General features: G+C 39.0%; 2 protein-coding genes across 3 annotated transcripts in view; one reads left to right on the forward strand and one right to left on the reverse strand.

Annotated features, from left to right (window-relative positions):
• Positions 1–10,235: 10,235 nt before the first annotated feature.
• Positions 10,236–14,569, forward strand: nkx6.2 (NK6 homeobox 2). Its single transcript, XM_036574583.1, has 3 exons — positions 10,236–11,021; positions 12,081–12,253; positions 12,962–14,569. Exons 1-3 carry the CDS (start codon positions 10,604–10,606, stop codon positions 13,208–13,210), a joined length of 840 nt encoding a protein of 279 aa, XP_036430476.1. The 5' UTR covers positions 10,236–10,603; the 3' UTR covers positions 13,211–14,569.
• A 1,596-nt stretch (positions 14,570–16,165) lies between these two features.
• LOC118810646 (inositol polyphosphate-5-phosphatase A) overlaps positions 16,166–26,829 on the reverse strand; it is a 169,643-nt gene continuing 158,979 nt past the window's right edge. The window contains exons 13-16 of one of the 2 annotated variants that reach the window (XM_036574585.1): positions 23,623–23,734; positions 20,126–20,194; positions 18,786–18,870; positions 16,166–18,657 (exon numbers count right to left, since the gene is read on the reverse strand). In XM_036574585.1, coding sequence (XP_036430478.1) covers positions 18,790–18,870; positions 20,126–20,194; positions 23,623–23,734 — 262 coding nt within the window. In that variant the 3' untranslated portion in view covers positions 16,166–18,657; positions 18,786–18,789. The remainder of the gene's footprint in view (positions 18,658–18,785; positions 18,871–20,125; positions 20,195–23,622; positions 23,735–26,829) is intronic. The other variant, XM_036574584.1, reaches the window with a different exon arrangement.

Raw genomic sequence — 26,829 nt, forward strand, 5'->3', positions numbered from 1 at the left:
ATGATCTAGTCAAAAAAGAATGAATAAACCTATGGGAATGATCTGAGTGCTTTGAAGCTGCAGGCAGTACAACTTCAACTCCATCCTCCTCTTTATATGCACTGTTTTCATCTTTCCCTCAACAGACAACTGCAGCAGCCATAAACACAAGACTGATTCGGTCTCAAAGACTGAAATACTGAAGTCCAGAGAAAGGATAATGCATAGCAAGTCTTTGCTTTAGAGATGTTACATGTCTGTTCCTTAGACAGATCATGTATTTTCTTTATTAAATGGGAGAATGTGCTCAAATTGTGTTAATCTCAAATTTGACTGTCAAAGAGATTCTAGTAGGGTGACCTATGAAAAATATGGTAGGTAAACCAGATGTTCAAATTATGACCACATTGAAAATGATAATGCCTGGTTAATGATAACAAATTGCTGAAAAACAAGCACCCCTGTGGTGATTATTCATAGTTACATTGATTTCCTCCTGTAATACAGCAATACAGCATTAAGTGTATTTGTCCCACTTTACCTGAAGTCCCACTTTTGTTGAACCCAGCCTAAAACAGATAGTTAAGTTCATTTGCCAGTTAGAACCAAGTTATGGCATAACAAATCATAGCTGTAGATACATAATATAGAAACATTTTTTAAACTTTATTGTGACAGTTAAAACATGGGAAATGGGCTTTATTAACCAGTTTAAAAAGAATTCCTTCTGTATCTGTATCTTACATTTTGAAAAGGCACTATTCAGAATACACTTACTTTTTCCATTTTTTATGAGAAAACTTCTAGAATACATAACCACAAAATTAGAAAAAAACATACAATCTTTTTGCTTATTAACTACAATCAGCATTAAAATCAGCATAAACATTGTAACTAACACATGCACTAGATGAACTCTAAAAAGAGACTCACGAAGCAGCTTCTTTACAAATGCTGAAGATCTTGCTAAAGCCTGAGTAGACTGATAAATCAATGTGATGAGCAGATATTTATCTCAGTGTACTAATCTCTTTTGAGGGATGATTCAACTAAACAGTCTCCTCAGTTGTGAACATGTTCACAAGTGATAAGCTTAGCATCGATGTTGTACTGCATTTTTTATGAGAATACGTCACAGTTTTTATGCATTATTAGGGAATATGTTATAGAATACATTTATGACAGTGTCATCAGTATTCAGCCATCACTACTTTTTCAGAGTATTTTGCCCAACTCTGGTTGTTCACTATATTCACCAGAATCAGGGATTAACAGTGCTGAAATGTAGAGCGGAATACTTATCATTTGTCTGAGCATACAAGTTTTTCCCTGATATAGTGCATGCATGTCTTCACTGTGTTTTTGTTTTGTTCTTGATGGTTTAGGATCCAGGACAAAGCATACACACCACAGACTATCTATGATACACACCAATAAACCAATAATGCAACCAAGACTCACCTTGAGGGGCATCTTACTGAGGTAAAATTTCCGGTGGCTGATGCCTCCCAGATCTCCCTCTTCCTTAGGGGCAGACTGGTTTTTCGCTCCTGTTCAGCGTGCCCTCAGCACTGCCTGTTCACTGGAGCAAATACTTGAGGTGAGATTGGTATCAAAAACAATGCCCTTCTAGCTGCTGCCAATCTCCTCTGGGCCCTGCCACCCAGCGCCTTCATTTTGCCCATCCTGTGCGCAGCAATGGGCCCTGGCTCTCTTCTGAGACACTCTGGGCCTACTGTGTGCTTCAGATAGACTACATGCATTTTTTTCATTAACTGAAACATTTCACATGTAAACACGGACAGCGGGCATGTAGTGCAGACTTTACATCCTAACTAGGACACACTAAATTATTTCACACCGAAGAAGATGCCATTTATTTTATTAAAATCCTTTTTTTTACCTTGTTAGTTCATGTGCCAGGCCATATAAAGCACAGTTACCAAATCACACCATTTAAAAGACAACATTTATGTTTTCTCGCAATCTTTGATTGAAGTGTAATGACTTGTGCACACTCTAAAATATCTTCTGATTTTTGATTACACCCCCACCTAACATCATGTGAAAGGGTTCAGTTAGCTCAGAGACTACATCAGAGAAACATCCCTGGACAAATTACATGTTTTGTTGATTTTCTAAATTAAAATTTGTTAACACATCCTCTACAGAGAACGGATTAAAAATATTGCATTTTTCTGCCAATTTAATTATAAAATTTCTGTTTATTTGATGCATTTAACTCATTGGAAAAAAATGAAACAGAAAATGTAAAATGTGCCGTAACATTTGCACAGGCCATGTTTAATGTTTTTTGTTAATGTTTTAGAAGTGTGTGTCTGTAGAGGATGTATTAACTTATTTTCATTTAGAAAGTCAACAAAACGTAACTTGACTAGGGGTGCCCAAACTTTTAACTGTACATCACTGTAAACAGTACATCTTGTGTAATTTTTTACACAGACTGTATTAAGGTGTGAGGCAAGCTGTTGAATCTCAGAAACTTGTCTTGAATTCCTGAAATGTCAATAAAACTGGAAACAATAACTGTTCTAAAACGTTTGACAGGTGTATGCATATTATATCTTATATTTGGGAACTCATGTTTTATATCTAATTATAGATTCTCATACAGTAATATGCTACAATGACAGACTGTAGTCCATCTGTTTCTCTGCATACTTTGTTTGCCCCTTTTCACCCTGTTCGTCAATGGTCAGGACCCCCACAGGACCACCCAGAGCAGGTATTTGGGTAGTGGTTCATTCTCAGCAATGCAGTGACCCTATGTGGTGGTGGTGTGTTAGCGTGTGTTGTGCTGGTATGAGTGGATCAGACTCAGCACTGCTGCTGTAATGTTTAAAAACAGTTCCTACTCACTGTGCACTCTATTAGACAAACCTACCTTGTTGGTCCACCTTGTACAAGTAAAGTGAGAGACAGTAGCTCATAGATTCCCATACAGTAATATGCTGTTTGGAAAGTCTTCTAGGACCAACTCCTTGAGCTTTGAAGATTTACCCTGTGTTGTGAATGAAACACACCTGAAAGAAACACCTCTATGAAAAACACTTAGTGTTTGCTGCCATCAAGTGGTTGACTTTGATATTTAAGCCTAAATGTAAAGAGCAGAAAGAATGGATTATTCAGCTTCTACGTTTTGCCAAAATCATTGTGTACTGTGAGCTATTTAGTGAATCAAAGGATTAATCGTTGGTGTACATACACCTATGGTTGTCAGTGCCCCAGAGAGGAAGTGTGCTCATAAAATGCAATTGTGAAATAACTAGTGGTTATTTCTAGTCAGCTTCACTTACCACATTGTTTCACTTCGTGGTTCTACAATTACAGATTGTGGTCCATCTGTTTCTCTGCATACTTTGTTAGCCCCCTTTTACCCTGTTCTTCAATGGTCAGAATCCCACAGGACCACCACAGAGCAAGTGGTGGATCATTCTCAGCACTGCAGTGACACTGATGTGGTAGTGGTGTGTTAGTGTGTGTTGTGGTGGTACAAGTGGATCAGACACAGCAGCGCTGCTGGAGTTTTTAAACACTGTGTCCACTCACTGTGCACTCTATTAGACACACCTACCTTGTTGGTCTACCTTGTAGATGTAAAGTCGAAGACAGTAGCTCATCTGTTGTTTGACAGTTTGCATTAGTCATCCTCTAGCCCTTCATCAGTGGTCACAGAATGCTGCCTACAGGATGCTGTTGGCTAGTTATTTCTGGTTGGTGGACTATTTTCAGCCCAGCCTTAAAACCGAGGTTTTTAAAATCTCCATCAGCATTGCTGGGTCTGATCCACTCACTAATCACGCCATTATAACTGTACTGCTGAGAATGATCCACTACCCAAATAATACTTGCTCTGTGGTGGTCCTGTGGGGGTCCTGACAATTGAGGAACAGGGTAAAAGGGGCTAACAAAGTATGCAGAGAAACAGATGGACTACCGTTTGTAATTGTAGAACTACAAAGTGCTCCTATGTGGTAAGTGAAGCTGATAAAATGAACAATGAGTGTAGAAACAATGAGGTGTTTTTAATGCTATGGCTGATTAGTGTATATGCATGTCCATAATAAAAATTACAACCTACAACGAAAGCCTGAGTCAGTGTGAAGGCAGGCTGGACGTACTATTGAATTATCCATGATACTGTGAGGCACTCGCCTAACAGTTACAGTCAGCCTATCTCATCAGTAAAGAAAAATGATGTAAGGGTGAGTTCATGTTCAGGAGAAGGCAACTTTCAGTGGGGGAACCAGGACCAGATGGAATATTTTTTTATATACAAAAATGTCTTGAATTGCAGTCATGGCAGTTTTTATGGTAGTTTTATAGCATAGCCTAATGTTTCTATAACCATCAGATACCTCCCTTAGCCAGTAAATAATGGATAAACTGTGAAATGCTTTTAGAGCTGCATTGCATGGAGGAAGCATGGAGTCTTTGATTTAATGTCTCTAAAACACTGTAATTAAACCAGCATTACCCAGGCTACTGTAAACACTGCTGCAGGCAAGCTGTTTGCTTACTTTCAATGTTTGCGAGAAAATATAACCCTTCCTGGAATCACTTAGCTTATTGAGTGACCAATAAGGCTGTATACCACAGAACACAGTGACAACTTTGCCATCTTTTACATCTCTGAAATAGCATCTCATTAATAGCATAACATTGTTCATCAACATACTACACTAACAAACTAAATATGCCTTTCTGAAGGAAATACAGTGCTTAAAAGACTTCCAGTGGAACCAAGTTGGTTTAAAGAAAGAAATCAAGAATGTTTACCCATTGTTTTGCGTATACCTAGACAAAATACTGGATATTTCAGACCCTGTTTTCATTTGATGTTTTCATGGAACATTAGCTGTATCTTGAGCACCTCACCACTTGTTACCAGCAAGTGGCAGTACACTTCCCAAGAAGAAATACTGATCTCCCAGTAGCAGCAAAATGGAATGTCCTTTAGAGGTTTACGCGTTAAGACATAAATATTTGAAGATATAATATTTGCCTACTAACATCTAATGTTTTTGCGCGTTATCATGAAAAAAACTTTGTGTTAATGGTGGTGTCCCCACACATTTTGCTGCATCAAGATGAGATGAGAACGAGAGGAGGCCGGATCATTAAGTGATTGGCGCTTGGGCACAAATGTGGCCAATGTTAGCAGTGACTTGAGGAGAAAATGAAATGGATGTTTAGGAAAAACGTGGAGAGAGTCAGAATTATGATCAGCTGAAACACAATGACAAATTAGTTTTTTTTTTTCTGCCAGTCACAACGGTCGTTTAGAATTTCTCAGAATTATTTGCGGGCCCCCAGTGTTAATCATATCTCTGTTCGTCGGGGGTCAGATTTCTAGCATAAAGCAGAAGCCCTCAAGAACTCTAGCCCAAGTTCTCAGTTCTCTTCCCTACTACAGTCATACAGTCTCTTCTCCTACTTTAACCATACATTATAAACAAGGTCTGAACTTGCAAAACACATATTTGACATTGCTGGTCATCTAAAAAGGCTCAGTCACTGTCCCCAGCTGGGGCCAGCCAGAAGAAACACAGTGTCTGGAGTGTAGTGCAGGGGGCTTTTGCTGATGGGTATGAATATGAGATTTTCTTTCTCTCTTTTTTGGTGACACTCCAGCCATTAATGACTTTTCTATAACTCTGCTGTTAATAACATTAATTTAAATGTTCATATGTGAAATGTTCAGTTTGCTTTGGTTCATGTGCCCCTTTGGCTTACCTGAGTACAAATCTGAAGATTTTTTTAGACCTGATGAAACTATATGCTAACAAAAAGCTGTTTTTTAGCACTTAATTTATCAGGTCCAGTCTTTAGGACACACTGGATACTGTTTTTGTAACAAAACAACGATGTTCATTCAAGGTTAAACAGAACAAAACAAACAAAAATTGATCATTTTAGACCACTCAACACTGTTCTGTTTTTCCTTATCATACTATATTTAGTTGTTCGGCATGAATGGATTGACATTATAAATAAATAAGTAAATAAATAAGGCATGCCCAAAATAAAGCAGTCAGTTATTTTAGAGACATATGGACATGGTTCGGTTCAAGACTGTGGTAGAGACTTGTTTTGTCTCTTCAGTACAATTCAAGACAGAACCTCTCTGTTGACCTAAATATTTCATTCAGCTGAAAATGTGGCAGCAAATCTAAAGCAGAAAATATCAGACAGCATGTATGGGGTGACAAGAAAACTTTTTGATTAAGATAATGTAGAGATTTTATTCCAAGTACTTTTGGAGCATTTTTTGTTGGTCCAATCATTATGAAATTCACACAGTGTAGAGGACAGCTGCTGAGCTCAAATTATATAGAAAAAATGAAAATAAAAAAAAATGGGAAAAAAGAATGAAATTGTTTGTGTGGTTGGTTGGTTGTTGTTTTGTTTTTTTTGTTTTTTCATTTTCAGCTACAATATGTAAAACATATCTTTGGATACTATCATCAGATAACATCACCTGACTCTGAGAGACTGAGTGACCTTTGGTACTATTTGTATTAATGTAATACAGCTACACCTTTTTCCAGATCTAATGTGTATAGTGTGTAGATTTAAGTAGTGCACTTGCATGGTCTGGCCACTGGGTGGCACTATTACCTCAGCAGGATTTACTGGCAGCTCGACGGTGGGCAGTTGTGTTCTCTTCAGTACACAGTATCTGTGAGGTCGGATTGCACTGAATGGAATGCAGTTTGCTCTCCAGGGTACTGGTCAGCACGGACAGCATCTGTCCCCAAAATCAGGTTAATTAATGAACCCCTGGGACACCTGCCACTGATGTTTCTGTTTTCTAACTGCCAAGTAATTCAGAGGTAATTTATTGTTTATAGTGTCTATAAGGCTAAACAGACTGTAATTAAGAGATCTGTTTCAAATCAACACTGGCCAACACAATTTAGTCTCAGGAAACTAGCATTTGGCGAAAAGCCAGACAGTAGGCCAGCACTTATCTCGAGATTTTGGCAAACAACACATGATAGCCTATACGTCACCTCAGCACATTTCACTGAAGGTTAATGCTACAAAACAGAGTGTAAGGCATAGCACAAAAAAAGACGGTCTTTTGGGGGCAACATGACTGATCTTTTAAGAAAATCTTCTAATTTTCCATGATGCAGAACAGCAGTTACTTAACTTATACTCCAAAAATAAATCGTTGTATGAATTTAATTAATTATGCCACATTTCCATTCAGTCAAACAGAGCAGAGTCAGTTTACACACACTTTATTACCTCAGCATAAAGTTCAATTGTTGATGAAACAATTTACAAACATTTCAGAGGAATTTATTTGGTTTCACTGAGGTGGAATTTTCTTTGGATCAATACAAGCGGTTTTCATTCACTGCAAGCTCCATTTTATTTATGTCCGTTTCACATAATCCAGAGACTTAAAGACACCACAGTTCATTAATTCAGTATAGACACATTTTCAGTTTGTAAGTCATACAATCCCAATGGTTCATTTTTTAATTAGTAATGGTGGGCTGTCCATTGTTCATGGTGGTCTTTCTCCTTTTCTCTTTCCCCTGAATATAAGTCTCCACAATGGGAGTGTAAATTACTTTCTCCATTATTTGTGAAGACTTTCTTTTTCATTTCATTTATTTTCTTCAGTTATGTTGTGAACAGCTTTCTCTTTTGAGTCATCTCAGCACTAATGTAAGCAGTAATGCGGGCTAAAATCCTACTGAAATGTCTGATTAGTCTGAAAATGAAGGGCTATAAAAATCATACAGATGTGATTTTAACGAGTCATGAGTTTGTCATTTTTTAACTGTTGCCACATTGCACATTTTACCACTGGGGGGCTCTAAAATCCTAGAAATAACTTAAAGTTAAGTAAAAGTTAAGTAGCAGAGCCGGTGCCTGTCTCTGAGACATAAAGATCTTTTAAATAGTTGAAGATTTATTATGAGTTCACTGCATAGATTAACATCAGAAAACAAAAGCTCGTGATCGCTTTCAGTACCTTCAGTCTCAAATCATGTGAAGTATTTTCTACACTTCAGCTTCGCAAGAACTATACAAGCTACATTATTATTATTATTATTATTATTATAGTAGTTATACTATTAATAGTAGCAGTAGTAGTTATATTTGTAGCTCTGTGTTCCTATTAGAAGACATTTGTATTATGCTGGTAATTAAAATAACAAATACAATTGCTTTATTGTGATTTATAGAATTTAGTGAAAATAAAACAATTGGTATAACACTACCACCATCACACCACCACCAACAACAACAACAATAATAATAATAATAATGATAAGTGAGTCTTAAGACCACATTTCTGCATTTAAGTGAATGAATGAATGAATGAATGAATGAACGAACGAATGAAGTTTATTTATTAATTGTGTAAAGTGGTTTATTGTCTATTCTAACTCACGGTAAAGTTTTGTGAAGGTGCAGTGTGTGTGTGTGTGTGTGTGTGGTCTTTATTCTGTGTACTGTTTTTGTATCTCCAGCACCATCACCATCATCATTATTACCATTATCATCATCTTCATCATCATAATCTTCTTCTTCATCATCTTCCTCCTCTCGTCGTGTGCAGGAACGGAATCAGCTCTTGCGCTGCAGCGGCTTCTTCAGCGGAGACTGTGTGTTTGTCGTAACGTTAAGTTCTAATGCGTTCGTTCAATTCGCTACCGCTGAAATAAATGAATTAATGAATTAATTATTGAATTACATTAGTATCATAAGTTTAGGCCTGCGAACATCAAGTCAAAACAAAAATGTTTTTTAAATGTTGTTCTTCTGAGTGTAAGTCAGTAAAATATTTATTTTGTGTTTTCATGTATTTCTATAACATTACTGGTCGCATCGCAAACGTTTTCCTTTCTTTTTTTTTAAATCAGCAGTGTAGAGGAATTGTGAGCCGTTCAAATATTTTATTTCACACAGTGGACATAAAGCAATAAAGCAGATACATTTATTATTGTTTTTATTTGTTCATAAATGTTGCACTGTATATGTATATATATATATATATATATATATAACACTTATAAATATATATAATATATATAACAATAAGTAGTGGTTAAATCTTAGCGGAGGTGAGACGTTAACAGGTGTGTTAAATCATTGCTTTCATCATTTCATATTCTCATCTCACAAGTGTTCTTTACTACTACTGACTTTGTTGCAATAAAATTAAACTACCAGATGATTAAGCGCGTAAATTAAAATATAATAGAGTGTGTGTAATTATTGTCATATTTCCGATAATAAATGCTCCTTTCTGTGAATTTTAATTCATGCTCAAATGATTTCTGCCTTGTGTGCTTTTAAATTTGTACACGGTCATATTTCACTCCTCTATCCGCTCATAGAGCAGGAAGATCAGAGCTGAGTGAGCTCTCAGAGTACGATTATAATAATAATAATAATAATAATAATAATGTGGTGAAAGAAAACAAAAACACTAATAAGTGCTCAGACCGGTCATGTACTGCAGTGCTCAGCGCTCAGGCTCAGGTCGGGTGCTGAAGCGCGGAGAGAGTGAAGTTTGTAACCGCACATCTAATGTGATTTTACGCTTGTCGCCAGCGTGATGAGGAAGATGGGATCAGGAAGATGGGATCAGGGCGAATGGCCCGGAATCAAGTGAGAAGAGTTGTATAGCGAGAACATCGAGCACAGTTTCACACAGTCATTACAAACTTACAGCAATAAATCAATTACTTCGTTTGACCTCAACCGCTGGATCTCCAAAAATGCATATTCTTTATTTATGCGTTGTTCTAAATCGATTGTTCTTCCTCATTTGCGGGGTGTCATCCTCTTGAATTAGACAGAAATATAAACAGAAAGCTCGGCGTGCAGATATGAGCGCTGAAGATACACTCACTCTCCTTCCCTCACTTCATTAAAGACAATGAAACGGTCATACAGCGCGTTCGTATCGAGGTTAATGTACTTACATTGTCAGCGGTAATGGCTCATAAAGTAAACCTGTCTCTCTCTTTTTTTTGTTAAATCCTGAAACAGTGAAATTTCACTCCGCCTCACCGTCAGCGTCTCACTGAAGACGCGCCGACTGTTCGAGTGACGCGCATGCAAATGAGCCCGCTCTTCATCAGCCAATCACAGAGCGGGGACTCGTGGGCTGCGACCAATGGGAGACGGTCGCGCTCGGCCTTGTCCAATGGTAGGCGGTTATCAACGCGTCCACGGAGACAGTGAGAGAGAGTGAGAGAGAATGAGCGAAGCAGAAGGAAAGAAGAGCGAGAGAGAATCAGAAAAAGAGAGAGAGAGTTAAATTCTCGCAGTTAAAAACAGAGTAAAAGCACAGGCTGACCGGCTGACTCTCCTTCAGCGAGCGGAGAAAGGCGGACTGACCGGCGGATCTCGCCCGAGCCTCGGGCACAGACACTGGACTCTGAAACTTTCTCTCCAGCTCCATTTCTCTAGACTGCTCCTGCTTGGATAACCTCAACAAGTTCGGCCGTGTCGTGTAGCACCGCTCTCACCGGCTGCCTGTCACAACTTCGTGTACTTTTTAATTATTTATTTCTGTTCGTTTGTTTGTTTGTTTCCGTGCTCCCTCTGCGGCTCATGCTTACAAATGTTAGCTGTGGGGCAAATGGATGCTAACAGGCAGAGCGCTTTCGTGCTGAGCAGCACGCCGCTGGCCGCGCTGCACAACATGACCGAGATGAAGAGCTCGCTGTTCCCATACGCGCTGCAGAACCCGGCGGGCTTCAAGGCTCCGGCCTCGCTCTCCAGCCTGAACTCGCAGATCCCGCTGGGGACGCCGCACGGGATTAGCGACATCCTCGGCCGGCCCATCGGCGCGGCGGGACAGCTGCTCTCGGGCTTCCCCCGGATCGGCGGCCTGGCGGGCTCAGCGGGGATGTACCTGAGCCCTGCAGCCATGGCCAGATGCCCCAAACCCCTGGCAGAACTGCCCGGCCGCGCGCCCATATTCTGGCCTGGAGTGATGCAGGGCTCCCCGTGGAGGGACCCGAGAGTGCCCTGTCCAGGTACGTGTTTCTGTCCTTCCGCTTCATATTCTCAAAAACTTTTATTCATTTATTCTTGTCTTCTTTTTTGTTTTTTATTTTTATAGAAATCTATTTAGCGGTCTATAAATTACATTTACTAGAGGAAACTGTAGAACTAGACACGCAGAGGAAATCTGACTTCTAGAGAGAACTTTAGCCTAATTTGTAGTGAAACCATACAGCTGCTTATAGAGGAAACGAGGCCCACATTTTAATAACTGCTTCTAAACTACAACTACAGGACAAGTGTAAAACACCTCGTCTCTACTATTGAATGTAAATGTTATATCACTCTAATAAATTATAAAGCGAATAATACACAGTATGTATATTGGGAGCTCTGGGTTTATTCATGTGTTTTTTTGGAAATATTGGGCCTCGTTCACCATCCGTTCGTAAGAAGAAATTTCTTCTTAAAACCCACTTACACAGTTTTCACGAGGATTCTGAGAGTCACCAGTGTTTTCTTATTTGGGATTTGTTCTTATTTAAGAACAGAATCTACACACACTTAAGAGCACAAAGGTGCAACAGTTCTGCGCTTTAACACGTCGTGAATCTCGCGTAGACTTTTTCTTAGGACCTTTCTCAAAAACACATTTAAGAAAAAACTTAGGAAGTTACTGGTGAATGACCCCCAGTGGGTTTAAATCGTGCTAATGACAACATTTGGTTTAAAATGATGTTTGTACTGGGAGAATTTTGAATGTAAAGTCGACGTTCTCTGGCCATAGTTTTTATTAAACTTTATTAAAGTTTTTATTAAACTCTATATACATACTTTTTATTAGTTTTAATACATTTTAGATACATACTTTTTATTAGTTTTAATACATTTTAGATATATACTTTTTATTAGTTTTAATACATTTTAGATACATACTTTTTATTAGTTTTAATACATTTTAGATGTATACTTTTTATTAGTTTTAACACATTTTAGATACATACTTTTCATTAGTTTTTTACTGAACTCTATAAACGCCCTCCTTCTCTAAAATCGCATTCACTGAGGAAGAATTATTTCATCCCTTTCAGCCCAAACGAACTTATTGCTGGACAAAGACGGCAAGAAGAAACACTCCAGACCAACTTTCTCAGGACAGCAGATTTTCGCCCTGGAGAAAACTTTCGAGCAGACCAAATACCTGGCCGGTCCGGAGAGAGCGCGGCTCGCCTACTCACTGGGAATGACCGAGAGCCAAGTGAAGGTACACATCTCACTTTAAAGAGGAATAACGCTTGAATCCGCGCCATTAAAGCCTGACATGTGCAGTCTCAAAAGAAAAAAAAACAGGTTTTGGTGGTTATTAGTCTGGGTTAATTTAATAGAACCAGAGGACTGTGCGAGAATTTAAGATTTTACATCCAAGTGCTTTACCCCTGTATATAATATAAAATTAATATTACTATTATTGTTATTATTATTGTTGTTGTCATAGTTTTATTATTATTGTTATTACACTTTAAAAAGTGACGTGTTAAATAACAAAACACTAACTAAATGTTACACATTTGAACACTTTTTATGTCATATTTTCTGATTTAATAGTAACACAAAATGTGTCTCTCCAAATGAACACATTGATATGTCTGGTTAGAAACAGAATGTGTTGTTTTCACACATGTGCTTTAGGAGTGTATTATTATTATCATTATTAGCATTATTATTATTAACCAAAAGAACAGTAGTGTGTTGTTGAAGTGCTAAAACCATCAAAACAAAAACATTTAATTCTGTAATTTTACTACCATTGTTATTTTTTTTAGGTAATTTATTAACATCATCTCACTAATAACATCAGGTTTCAGCACTTCCAACAGCATGACAGAAATCCTCCTGCAGCTGTTTGCAGCTGTAAGTGAGGCTGAAGGTGCAGGTGCAGGTGTGTGACTGGGTTCTGCTCTTCTGTCCTCAGGTGTGGTTTCAGAACCGCAGGACCAAGTGGAGGAAGAAGCATGCAGCAGAAATGGCCACGGCCAAGAAGAAGCATGACTCTGAGACGGAGAAGATGAAGGAGAGCTCGGACAACGAGGACGATGATGAGTACAACAAACCTCTGGACCCCAATTCAGATGATGAAAAAATAACAAGACTGCTAAAAAAGCACAAGGCCTCGAGTGTTGCCCTTGTCAGCCCGTGCAGCAACAGCTCGGATGCATTGTGACTCAGAGCTCAGCAGAGACTTGAATCTCAGTCTGCGGCCTAAAACAGGGTGCACACTGCTCTCTTACAGTACAGCAGGGTGCACACTGCTCTCTTACAGTACAGCAAGGTGTACACTGCTCTCTTACAGTACAGCAGGGTATACACTGCTCTCCTACAGTACAGCAGGGTATACACTGATCTCCTACAGTGCAGCAGGGTATATACTGCTCCCCTACAGTACAGCAGGGTGTGCACTGCTCTTCTACAGTGCAGCAGGGTGCGCACTGCTTCCCTACAGTACAGCAGTGTGCGCACTGCTGTCATACAGTACAGCAGGGTGTGCACTGCTGTCTTACAGAACATCAGGGTGTGCACTGCTGTCTTACAGAACATCAGGGTGTGCACTGCTGTCTTACAGTGAAGCAGGGTGTACACTGCTCCCCTACAGTGCAGCAGGGTGTACACTGCTTCCCTACAGTACAGCAGGGTATGCGCTGCTCCCCTACAGTACAGCAGGGTGTACACTGCTCCCCTACAGTACAGCAGGGTGTGCACTGCTCTTCTACAGTGCAGCAGGGTGTACACTGCTTCCCTACAGTACAGCAGGGTATGCGCTGCTGTCTTACAGTACATCAGGGTGTACACTGCTCTCCTACAGTGAAGCAGGCTATACACTGCTCTCCTACAATACAGCAGGGTGCACACTGCTCTCCTACAGTGAAGCAGGGAGTTCACTGCACCTCTACAGTGCAGCAGGGTGTACACTGCTCTCCTACAGTGAAGCAGGGTGTACACTGCTCTCCTACAGTGAAGCAGGGTGTACACTGCTCTCCTACAGTGCAGCAGGGCATGCTTTGCTGTCCTGAAGCTAAAGTTAAGCAGGGTATGCGCTGTTTTCCTAAAGCAGAATGTGCACTGCTCTCTAAAGTAAAGCAGGGTATGCGCTGCGCTGTTCTGCTGATGCCAATGCAATGTGTTGTACACATGCAAGTGTAAGTGAGATGTATATATTTTGTACGGATTAAATTATGTTATTAAACCGCCAGGAATGGACATGGCGACTTTATCAGTCACCCCCCCTCCACTGCCCCCTCCTTGGCCTGCAGCTGTGGCAGGATAACGGAGCCTAACTACTTCGCCAAGTTCTCCAGTTCAGTCTTCTACATGTCCAGTGTTGTAAATGATGATGTAAATAGCCTTTGTTTTAACAGTGTCCTCTACAGCTGATTAGTTTCATTTTGAAGGACTTTATGTTTTACCATCCACCACAAAAAAATAGATACAGATGGAGCGTTAAGTATTGAAATAAGAGAATATTATTGCTTCCGTGCTGAAGGAAGAAGACCTTTGTATGATCAATAAATTATTTAACATATTTTAAAAATGTCTCGGTAGATTTCACTTCATTAAAACATTGTCTCAATGAATGATACTTGCTAGGATTTGCCATCACTGTATTAAAAAAGCAGCTTTTAAACTTAAACAAGTAATCAAATCTAATAAATTAAAAATGTAAAACACGAATTCAGTTCAGTGAATTCAAACTTTCAAGTTAACCAGGTTATGTACCTTTTTAAAGCTGCTTGTTTTTTGTTTTTTGTTTTTTTTTAATACAGTGAGCTAAATTTGCTCAAGTGGGAAAAATGATTTGACAGCCTCTCTTGCTTTTATAATCGGGACTGATCCTACATCATGCTAGCATAATTTAGCAGCTTTATATTATTTATATTATAAACTGTATACACAGCAAGCTTGTTTCATAAAATGTGTTACACAGTAAGTTGAAATTGATTTTATGGTTTAAATGTGTTCGTTGTGCAGACCGCAGGGTGGGACTATTACAGCTGTACTACAAACTGATGGATAATTACCTTTTTAAAAACTTTCTGCATTGAAATGTAAAAATACTGTAACATTTGCAACAAATTTGCACGGCCCATTAAAGCCAGTCATAGTGCAACAGGTTATGAGATGCTATGTGAAATGGTTGAATCTCATAAAAAGGTAACGACAAGCAGGCGCGGATTTTTTCCTCTCACGGTTGCCATTTCGATGGCAAATGTATAGAACACGTATAGGTGAATGTATAGCACGGCTTTAGAGACGACGGCATTCACAGCCTGACTCACCGCTGTTTCTTTTAGTGGACCTGAAACATCAGCCTTTTAATGAAGCTCAACACGTTCACGTCCAAATTTAGAATGATGGAAAAACAACACGTAACTTACCCCGATTGGTCTAAAATGATCACATTTTGTATAGTTATATTTTGGACAAACATATAACAGTATCCATTCTTTTTTGATTACGTCAGTTTCATACTTTTATCTCTATCATATTCAGGTGTCCAGTTGTTTTGTTAAAATGAGTAGTGCCATCACTGAATTTAATACGATTAATTTCGTATAAAAACCAGTTTTTAGCTGTATGGTTTGATTAATTCGAAAAAAATCGTCAGGTTTGTGTCAAGGCTCCGACAACATCTGAACTAAAGGGAATAAAATAAACAACACTGTGGGCAATAATAGGTTATGTTAACTTCGTTTTTCGCCGCAAATACAAACTAAAAGAAACACTGATCTAGGATGAGCTTAAGCTTTCTATCGAACGCTGAATAAGATTCCATGTCCTGATCGTAGATCAGTGCTCTTACACTGAGACGTCTGATCCATGTTGGCCACTGTTCATAACGCTGAAGAGCATCTATTGAGCTTTTCGATTTTCTCACACAAATCGGGTCAAAAGCTATTCAGATGACTGATAAGCGAAACAAAGTGCATTTCACGCATTACAATCGTTACACGAAACCAATTAGTGACTGAGGCCGCGGGCTAGCCATGACTGGTCATCTTATTAGCCCGATCTTGCAGAAATCAGGACACGAGGCCTGCACGTTGGGTGTTCCGGGCAGCAGATTAGTGTGCGTTTAAGACGGGCGATAGCAGCAGAGCAGTAATAAGACACAGGCAGTCACTCAGGTCTAATGGGTTTTTATTGCTTGAGGAGGTCACGGCATCCACGGAGCTCCATTTCTGTGTGCTTTACAGGAGGCAGTGAGCGAAGGAAGAAGAAAGAGTTAACGTTTAACGAGCAGGTTCGTCTAAGCACATCACTGCCGAGACCACACAGGCTATCGTTCCCACTTATGGTGATTTAAATGAGAAAGAATAAAATAAAATAACACAAACAATCCATCATCAATGTAACGGCTCCACAGGATCCGTGAACTCTGTAGTGTAGTACATTGAAATCAAGAGAAAGAAACGTGGCGGCCGTTTCCTCAGCAGCCTCTGCTACTCAAAGCACTAACGAGGCGATGATCTGCAACCTAGCAAGCAAGCCTACATGGGCAATCCAAAAGATCTTCTCTCTGTGTTTTTAAAAGAGGTGGGTAGTAACTAGTTACGTTTACTTCGTTTCATGTAAAAAGGTGGTTCAAGGGTTCTTTAGTACAAGGCAGTGATTCTACTGAGAACTATGAGCGCTATATAGAACCATTTTCTGCTTAAATGGTTCTGTACACGGTAAAATCGCTCTTCAGATTGATGGAGAACGTGTTGTACAGGTATAAAACCTTGTTGTAAATGGTTCCATGTAGCACCAAAAAGGGTTCTGCTATTGTTATGGTGTTGAGCTTGTTACAACAGAAGAATCCTTTTTTGGTGCTTTACAGAAACATTTTCAAAACTTTACTTAAGAACCCCTCAAAACCATCTTTTATGTGTGTCGAGTAGTACTTTGATAAATCTGTACTTTCCTGAGCATTTTTAATTATAATACTTTCACTTCCGCTCGAGTATTTTTGTGGAAGGAATCTTTTTACTCAGTTCTACTTCAGCCTTTAACATTCAGTTACCAATTCCTTTCTGTTTTATTTTATTAAGCTAGGTTGGTAACATCATCTGTACTGTTTTACTCTGAAGTTTGAGGTTCAGCTTGTTTAGGCCCATTAGGACCCCAAAAAGAGAACAGAGAAACCTCAGTTCCTATGCTAATAGATGCTGTATGTAGTAAGTTGTTCCACTGCCGTTCTATTAGCTACTCAGTACTTAAGTAGTTTTTTAACCTGCTACTTCTCTACTTCTGTTTGAAAGGTACTTTTCCTTCTACCCGAGTCATTATTTCATAGAACTGACAGTACTTTGCTTTAGTATGGAATTAGGCTACTCTACCCACCTCTGGTTTTCATTTAGAGCCTTGTCTTCCTACCCCACTGCACAAATGGCATGTTAACCCACACTCAGATCTGTGTACAATACTTGGCACCATGATGCAGTAACAAAAATAAAGAAGAAAACAAAAGTACATTTTTTAAAGATACCCAAGCCTACCTAAAACATCACATTCAGAACCGTAATATTATTACACAGAAATAAGTTAGAATAAGAATAATAATGAAATAACCAAGTGAGACTGCTATATGAAACAATATCTTATATACTTTGCATGGTCTTATGGCACTGGTTAAAATAGCTTTGATAGGCTATATAAGTCATATGACTGAAAAAGGTGCACTTCAGATGATGTTTTTTTTTTCCTTTCTTGATATAACTATTCAGTTGTGTTGGCTGATAGAACACCCAAAGCAGCTGTCTCGTATTCGTATTTCAGCATAACAATTTTGGTAAGAATCATAAATTATCTCTTTAAAAAGTACAGTAAAAAATGAGACTCGGCGGATGTCAGAGGCATGGCAGTGTGTGTTACGCACACGAGTCAGCGACAAATCAAATCATCCAAAATGGAAAAAAGAAAAGAAAAAAGAGAAAGGAAAATAATGCAATTCTTTCAAATGAACTGAAAATACCTATCTAGTCTAACACAGGGTGACCACAAAATCTGGTCAAAGAGAAGGAAAAACAGCACTAAAAACCATCAACACCACTATGTAATAATCCAATGTACAAATAAACCTAACACTATACAAATACAACAACTTTTTTTTGCATTGCACTTTTTAAAACATCTTACACATGATATGGAAGTAGCTCCTATAATGTAGAGGCATACCTAAAAATTGCAAGTATGGTCTTTAAAATATGTAGTACTTCTCAATTTCTATTAGAGTTTTGGCAACAAGGCTATGACATGTAAGAAGAGTTGTCCTTTGTGTTGTCTTGGTATTCTGAGAGAGGCCATGGAAGTTGGAAGGGATTGTCCATCGAGAGAGTGTCCCAAATTAAGATTGCATTAGCAGTGTGTGAGAGTATGTGTCCATGTATGAACTGTGAGTGTTCTTGATTGTGGGTCCTTGATTGTGAAGAACGCATGGATACAATCTGCCATTTCTATTGGCGTGACGGCATGCACTTGTTTCACTACGACTGGTCAGTCCTGCTGAAAAGTCTTAACTGGGTCTTCTGTGAGTGAGTGTGAGTGTGTGTGTGTCTGTCCAACTGTCTCAGAGTTTCTCACAGGGGCGCTTGTCATGAAATCCTCTCCACCCTTTGGCACCATTTCCCTGGTCAATCAAGGCACACACACATTCACACAGTGTGAACACAAGGATTTTACAAAGACCTCTAACAGTAGTAGTATAAAGCGATAGAAAAATGATTAAAAAAGCAAAAATAATAATAAAAGAAAATATTTACCACATCACTGCACGACACAACACTTGTGCTTATGTGCATTAGGTTTACCTGCCCCCGTTGTTAATCGAAAGGACAGGAAAACAGGCTGCAAAATACACACACACAAAACATAAATCAACACTTACTCTCTCACACACAGATACAACATCCATCTGTATACAGTGTCCATTCCTATTTCCAGTGGTGACTATTGATCTACCCCTTCAGCTCACGCCATAAATGTCAAAATTCTGTTAAAAACGAGGAAAAACATGAGTGCATATTCCTGCTATGTGATTCGAATAGTTTGTTCGCGTTATGTTAATGGTGACTCACAATAACATTTTTGGCAATTCTAAATCAAACAGAGACATATGAAGCTTGTAAAAGACAGTAACATATTCTACCTTGTGTCAGTTTCATAATGATACTTTAAGTGAAGAGCTGCTGCCGCTTTCCATTTTTTATACAACTGACAAAAGCACTGGTCAGACTACCACTAGTATTCACAGTCAGTCATGGACTTCCAAAAGGCCTAAAGTGATGTTCTTCCTCACAAAACACATCAGACCTTCAGTTAAGCTTCTGAAGTCTCCAATGAGAGAGTTACTTAGATAGAGCTCTAACAGATGCCCTGCAGTCTTCAGGGTTTTACATATAAGAGCTGACTTGGGGTCTTGTTTGATTTAATAATTAAAGATAGTTTTAAAAAGTTATAGAACACAAAAAATCTTTAAGGAAAAAATATAAAAATGTTTATAGTATTTATAGTTAATAGCATTTATAAATAATATTTCACTTGAAACAACATGTAATGACATTTAAAAACTTTTTTCCATGTCCTGTGGTCTTCACTGCTTTGAAGCACCTTGGCTGAAGGAAACTTCAAAATAAAGCTATTGGCAAGAGATCTTATTTATTTGAAATAATTTAGACGTGATATTTAGTTAATAAAAATTACATTTTAAGTTAGCTAGTTAAATCATAGGGAATAGTCAGGTTGCATTGTTTCTCACAAATTTTTCAAGTCATGTAGTTTGAAACTAAATGCGTGAAAAGATTCAGAATGAGGACCTGCCTGTAGAATACGACCCCTGACTTTGATGTCCTACATAAAGTGACGGACGATACCCAATTATACAGTATTGAGAAACTAACAACCAATCAACTACCAGCTTCAGTGGAGGAGTATACATGGTGGCCAATCAAATTTCTGTGGGGATTGGTGTGACCCCAGGCACCCCTAGACACACCACTGCCTAGGTGATGAATCATAATGCTCCCACAATGTCATTTGGACAGCTTTCTCTCCCACACACAAACATATTCAGAGATAAAGCACAAAGACAGAGAATACACACCTTGTGGTCCCCCATACAGACATTAGGTCCAATATTGTCATAGGTTATCGATTTCTCATCAGTCTCTGGCTGTGAACAATACGAAAAACAGGAAAACAATTAAAAAGCCAGTAAAGTAAAAACAGTAAATGATAAACGCATTAACTGAGGAGTTTAAAGGGCTTAAACAAGCAGATATTTTCTTCTTTGATAAATGGGTTTTTGAATAAAATGAACAAATGAATGAAAACCGTGGTTATTTTGTTTATTGAACAAATAAAGAGATTACCATAACTGAGAAGAAAAAAATAAATACCAAAAAAATTAAAATACATTATGTTTAGTATGTCAGTCCATTTATGTCAGTAGATCTCGTTCCATAAAATAGAAAGTAGAGAATGTTTGTATGATTTAGATTATGGTTTTCTAGCTGAACTAAAGGCTTTTTGAATACGCTCATGCTCAGAAAGTAGAACATTACAGTCAGCCTGTCTGAGTTTGGTGAGGTGTGCTGCTGCTCAAAATAAATGACAAAAGACCAAGAGAGCTTCGGAAATGGTATGATTTAGGTGTGAAAAATAATTTCTGAATGAACTTCAAACCAGTAACAAAGAAGCGTACAGGTCAACCTTGCACTTGCACACACGGACTACCTTTCCATCTCAGGGTTACGTTTCAACCTCCCCACGTGCACGCGCCACCCTGAGCCTCTGCCTCCCACAGCCCAGATACATTCATCAAAAAGAGACTTGATAATTTACAAAGGCAGCATAAAATTGTGGATTTTCGGGCTGCGTAATCTTTAGACAGATAAACAAATGACAGTGGGGGCCGTAGCTGCGGCGGCGTGCGCTTGACTGAGCCTTCATTACGGTGTGGAGCAGGGAAGCTGCTCAGGCTGCCGCTGCCGGCAGACCTGCGGCGTGTTAGGGCTCGGCAAGCAGAAAATAACACGGCACAGAGTTAACGGAGCACAGCATGATAGATGACGCTGCGTACGGCGCTGTTTACGGGCCCATGTCTCAACAATCTGTAACGCTTATGCATTACAGAGCGAGAGAGAGAAGAGGAGGGGGCAGTACACCAGAAGCTTATTGAAGATATCCAAATTAAGTATTAAGGGAGTGTGCCTGGGCCCCTTAATGGGTGTTAAGAAAACAAAGTGTGGCATTAACTGGCTGGCTCTCTGTGTGCATCTGTGTTTCTGTGATGTAACCCTCCTTCTTTTTTGATAATACTGTGACACTACTCCGCTCACAAGGACTCAATGCATAATAATCAGTCACCTGCCTCTTGCCTGCAATTGGTGGATTTGCGTGTCTGTCTATATTTTATGTGAAACTGACCAATGGACACTCAGGAAATCACTAATCACTACCCATCTCATCGAAAACCTTTCATTTTTCATTCAGTTGCCTCAGACACAGACGTGAAATAGTGTATACATACTCTGTACAAAGCGGTTTGGAAAGCAGTGATGAGGATAACATATATCTCTATTTTATTCATACATTCCACGACTTCTGTGAAGACTTTGGTAAACCCATTTCAATTACTAAAACAATTCGTCCACATGAGTAAAGCTATGTTTTCACAAGAGATAATAAGAATTGGTTTTAGAAATTCTTCATAAGAATTTCTAAAACCGGACTTCACTTTTTCAGATTTAGGGCCGAATTATCACAGTACTCTTGGTCAAAAGGGCCTCAGTATAGAGAGAGATGATATACAACATGTGGGTATCATGTCATATGTCTTTAAAGGCGCATTTAAGAATACATGCTAAAATCAAGAAAATGCCCTTAGACCCCAGAGCGTTAAAGGGCCCATTTCCTACAGGTCCACTTACGATGTTTGTGTAGGTTTATGTACCAAAAACTTATAATTAAACTGCCTTTAAGACTGATATATGTAAACAATCTCTGTTCTAATTGTCTGCACTCCAGCAAAAGCAGTCCAAGTTGAAACACTTCTTATAACGTCAAAGTGAATGGGGAAGGGCTAACCTGGTACAGACAAGGTTTGGTTTTACTGACCTCACAAAAACAATAATTTCAAAACAGACTTAATTTATATATATGGTCTGACGTGAGAGATTAACAGCTTTTATATAATATATTAAATTCCTTTATTTAAAAAAATAAGGAAAATGAGCCCATTAAACAGTAAGAAAGTCTGAAGTCCTTTACATATGATGGCACAGCTTGTCACACTTGGTGTCATGGCAAGTAAAGTGCTAAAAGGCTCCTTTTATTTCACCATGTATTAAAAAAAATTCTGGTGACATTTATGATAATATGATAATTATTATATTTCTTGTGTAATCTCTTTAATATTACTATTTGCCAAACAGCCCCTTACACATAGACAGTGGTACAAAGCAAAGTTATTCCTGTGTAAAAATGTCATCCACGTGACATTACTGCCAAACCAATCACCGCATTTGAATGGACAGTTAAAGCCAGAGAGAGAGAGAGAGAGAGAAAGAAAGAAACAAAGAAAGAAAGAAGAAAGAAAGGAGAGAGAGAGAGTGAGAGAGAGACAGAGAGAGAGGGGGGGAGATGGAGAGAGAGAGAGAGAGAGAGAGAGAGAGAGAGAGAGAGAGGTGCAGATAGATGGATAAACAGATTGGAGTTTACTGTTCTGGTGAAGGTAAGCATGGCTCTTGCCCTGAGAGAGCAGCCAGAGGGACAGAGATCTGCCCAGCTCTATGGAGACTTATGAAGCTTTATAAAGCAGATATGCACGCCTGGCACTCTATAAGAGCAGGCCTGAATATACTGCCAGTGTGGACTATGAGCTTAGCATGGCAGATGAAAGCTTACACATACAGCACCAGCTCCATCTGTGAGCCTGGCACAGTATGGATAACCAAAGAAGAGACAGAGAAAAAGAGTTTGTGGTGAGGGAAATATGGAAAAGCACAGGGATGCAGCTAGACAGACCAAAGTTAAGGAGTCAGAATAGTAATACTGTTTAAACTGATTTCACTGACTGAGAGGACAACAAGCCCTACAATCTCACAAAAATCATGCTCACTAAAATCACTTTCAAAATGTACTGAGGTAAAGGATGAGGATGGGCAGAGGTAAAGAGGTGGCTAAAACAAGACAATCAATCTAAAAACTGTGTTCTGGTTTTACTGTGGTTAACTTATTATTTAATCAATGTAAGTGTGCTTACACTGTGCTTCTGGTATAATTTAACAATCTAACTTTAATGAAAATGGGTAAAATAAATGTACTCATGTGATCCATAACATCAAATTCTCCAATGTCTCATGGTGTGAAGTACATTGCCAAATATGAAAAATTATAAAAAAAAAACAAAAACAAAACCTGGTTAATTATATTCCAAATTCAATGTATATTACCATATCTGAGAAGAAACAATAAGGTAGTTTGTCTATGACAGTAGATTTAATTCAATAAAATGATACAAGAGCTGTGGCTGCATGGTGTATTTGTAGTTAGTTTCAAGATTAAGTGTATTTCAGGTGTAGTTTACACTGGACTGACCTTTAAGACCAGGTCTCTCGCAGATGTGGACATGAGGATGCGGTCACACCAGGCAGGGCATCGCGTATTCATGTACTGCTTGCCCTGACTGCAGTCCTCACTGTATGGATAGCTGCAGACACACAGACAACAGTACTGTATTAACAACTGTGTTGATGATATTTTTCATTATTGCATCGTCACTGCTGTGAAATATTTATGGAAAAGTCTCAAAAACACTCAAAAATTGATCAGCAATTATATAAACATACCAAGATCTCCCAAATTAGCTTCCATAAATTTAAAAACATGCCTCATTTTGTGCAAGTGGTCAAAAGGCTCATACTTGAAAGTCCATGTCTATGTATGAATTTATGCCCCCCCCCATGCCTAGAGGGACACTGAAAATCATATAATCATATAAAATAATAATCTTAGGGTGCTGAGCTTAATCAATGCATTAAAATGAACAAAACTGATGTGAATATCACTGAAAAAACAATTCAATTAGCAGAAAGCTGCTAGGAGACAAATATGCACTTGCTTAGGCCAATTGGCCATGAAAGGCACACAACAACACACGGACAGCTACGATAGCTAATGCCACTCATTTAACTAAAGGTAATCGGCTCCATAAACAGCGACCTGGCAACAGCTCATCTGCCGCAGCCTGGCTCCTCCACAGCTGTCACAAACGCACCACAATGTTGGACAGCACCATGGAGATCGCAAACCCAGAAGGGTCAGAGGTTTGGTGAAGGTGAGGACTGGAGGGCGGGGGCCAAGTTAGCCCACATCCGGCTAGCACACAGACCCCTGACCGGGTGACCAAACACCAGCCGGCAAGGGGGCTTTGCAGAGGGCCTCAGTGCAATTAGCATTGATGGCACTTTAAACATGTGGAAATGAAGGAGGGTTTTGGTATGTTAAGGAGGCAGCTAAACAGATGATTCCCTGGATTAAAGAGATGAGGAAGAAAAAGAGTGCATGATACAGAAGGATAGAGAGAGGGGAAAGGAGGATAAAAAGGATAGAGATGCAGGGAGTGGGAGGGGGGTTTTCAAAGTGACCGCAGCCCAGTCTTTCTTCAGGCTGGACCACACAACCGCCACAGGAAGTTTTAACAGCAGTCACTGAGGCTGATCAAGCGGCCTCTCAGCTTAAGAGCTGAAAAGCACCCTGAAAAAGGCCCTAACTCTAGCTGAATCTCCATTTGCTAACAATAAGAGAATTTAGTATGAAAGCAAATGGAGTTCAAAGATCTCAAATCTGTAAAACTACCCAATTTAATCTCTCTAAATCAATTTAAATCATTTGCTTTGTAAAGCTTTGGAAACTTTGTCACCAACTCACAAGTGCACTTGTGCATGTAAATCTGACTTTTCAAGTATGGACGATACGTTCACATCCTTTAACTTTTAAACTTACTATAGCATTTTTCTATTTTAATGTGATGGAAATGCCACACTAGAAATTAAGCTGTGATCTGTGTTGAGGTTCCCTCAATAAAGAACCATTATAACTGTCCAGTGACAAAAACTGTAATAGATGCAATTCATATCCACGTATGTCTTTCTGGAACAATGTAGTATAAACACTGTCTGATCTCCTAAATGTTGATATTGATTTACATCCAAGTTTACTTTTATCTTTTATTAGGCAATGACTGTAACATAACAGTCTGCAGCAAAAAAAAACAAAAACAAAACAAAAAAAAAAACAGCTTTCAAAAAATCTATTTTGAAAGGTTGATTGGTGCCAGATACTCAATTATCCTCATTATTCTTATTTTTGAGCAGGCCATGGCCAGGTTTGCTATAGACCTTTGTTAAAGACCTTGTAAGACAATTTAATATCTCATCTAAATCTCATTATTACTATATATTGCTGTATATGTGTGAGTGTGTCTGCCAATTTTTGTCTGTGCTTGATTCTGAAAAAAAAAAACTAAACTAATAAATAGTTACAATAACAAAAGAACCATTACATAGAGTTGTCACACAGTGAGAATCAATGGTTAGACAGAATTTATACTGCTATTTATAGATAGTGAGGTTGAATTCTATGGTATCATTTACAGTAGATCAAGATAAAAATGAACAGTGACTCAGTAGAAAAAAGCAAAAGTAAACACTTTTAAAACTAAATCTATTCAAAAGATCTATCTCTCTATGCACATGTTTGTGTGTTGGAATTTATTTCATACTTGTTTAATCTAAAACTGTATTCACACACTCTTTTACCAACACACTGTGGCAGAGATTCCATTTGACTGTCCACTTGTATAGGCTGCCCTCTTGGTCTCTCCCTCTCTCTCTCTCACAGTCACACACACACACATACACACACACAGGCATGCACATGCACAGTCTTTCTCTGACAGAGCTGATCTAGATTACAGTTCTCTAATGCAACAGCAAACAGCAGTGCGGTGCACAGCAGGGCGAGGTGATGGATGTGGGTGATTAGCACACACAAACGTATCTGCCAGAGTAAACTCCAGGCCTGGGCGTGCGAACCGGAGACCGTCAGTCGCTATCAGGCCCTTATTGCCCATGGCAAGACTAATTACGCTAATTAATGGGCCTGCAGCGATAAACTCAACAATCACCCACCTGTGTCTGTGGGACAGAGAAAAGAAAGAAAACGAAACAGCAAACAGAGAGAGATGCAGGCAGCTATATAGAGCGTCACTGTCCACAAGAACATGCTCTAGCTCAAGGAGTTTGTCCACCATTTCAGATCAGAATGTACACTTCCTTGGTTAGAAGCAAGTGAACGCCACTCTTGAACACAAAGCTGCCAAAAGGGGTTCTCTGGAATGATGCCATAGAAGAATCACTTTTGGATCCTTACAGCAGATCCTTACACCAGTCCTCTGTAGTTACTTGAACTGGAGATGAAAATGACTGACAGCCTACCCTACCTACTACCTACCTATCACACCTACCAAAATCCAGGACCAGAAATTGGACTCAAGGTTAGGATTTGAAGACTCCTTTTCTATGGCATGGCTTTGAAGAACCTTTTTGGCATTTGTTTTTTAAAAGAATAAATGTATAGAGGTAATGTGATATGTGCATGTGTTGTAAGAGAACCAAAGTGCCTCAGCAAATAGCTCTGAGGTTTAGGGTCTAAAGAGGCCTACTTTTGAAAAAAGAGGAGCCCCATCTTCCTCCCCTAGTCCCCAGAGCACTTAGTGATTCCTCTCTCACTGTGACTTTAATG

Source organism: Colossoma macropomum, unplaced genomic scaffold (assembly GCF_904425465.1).
Source record: "Colossoma macropomum unplaced genomic scaffold, Colossoma_macropomum, whole genome shotgun sequence".
Lineage (NCBI taxonomy): Eukaryota > Metazoa > Chordata > Actinopteri > Characiformes > Serrasalmidae > Colossoma > Colossoma macropomum.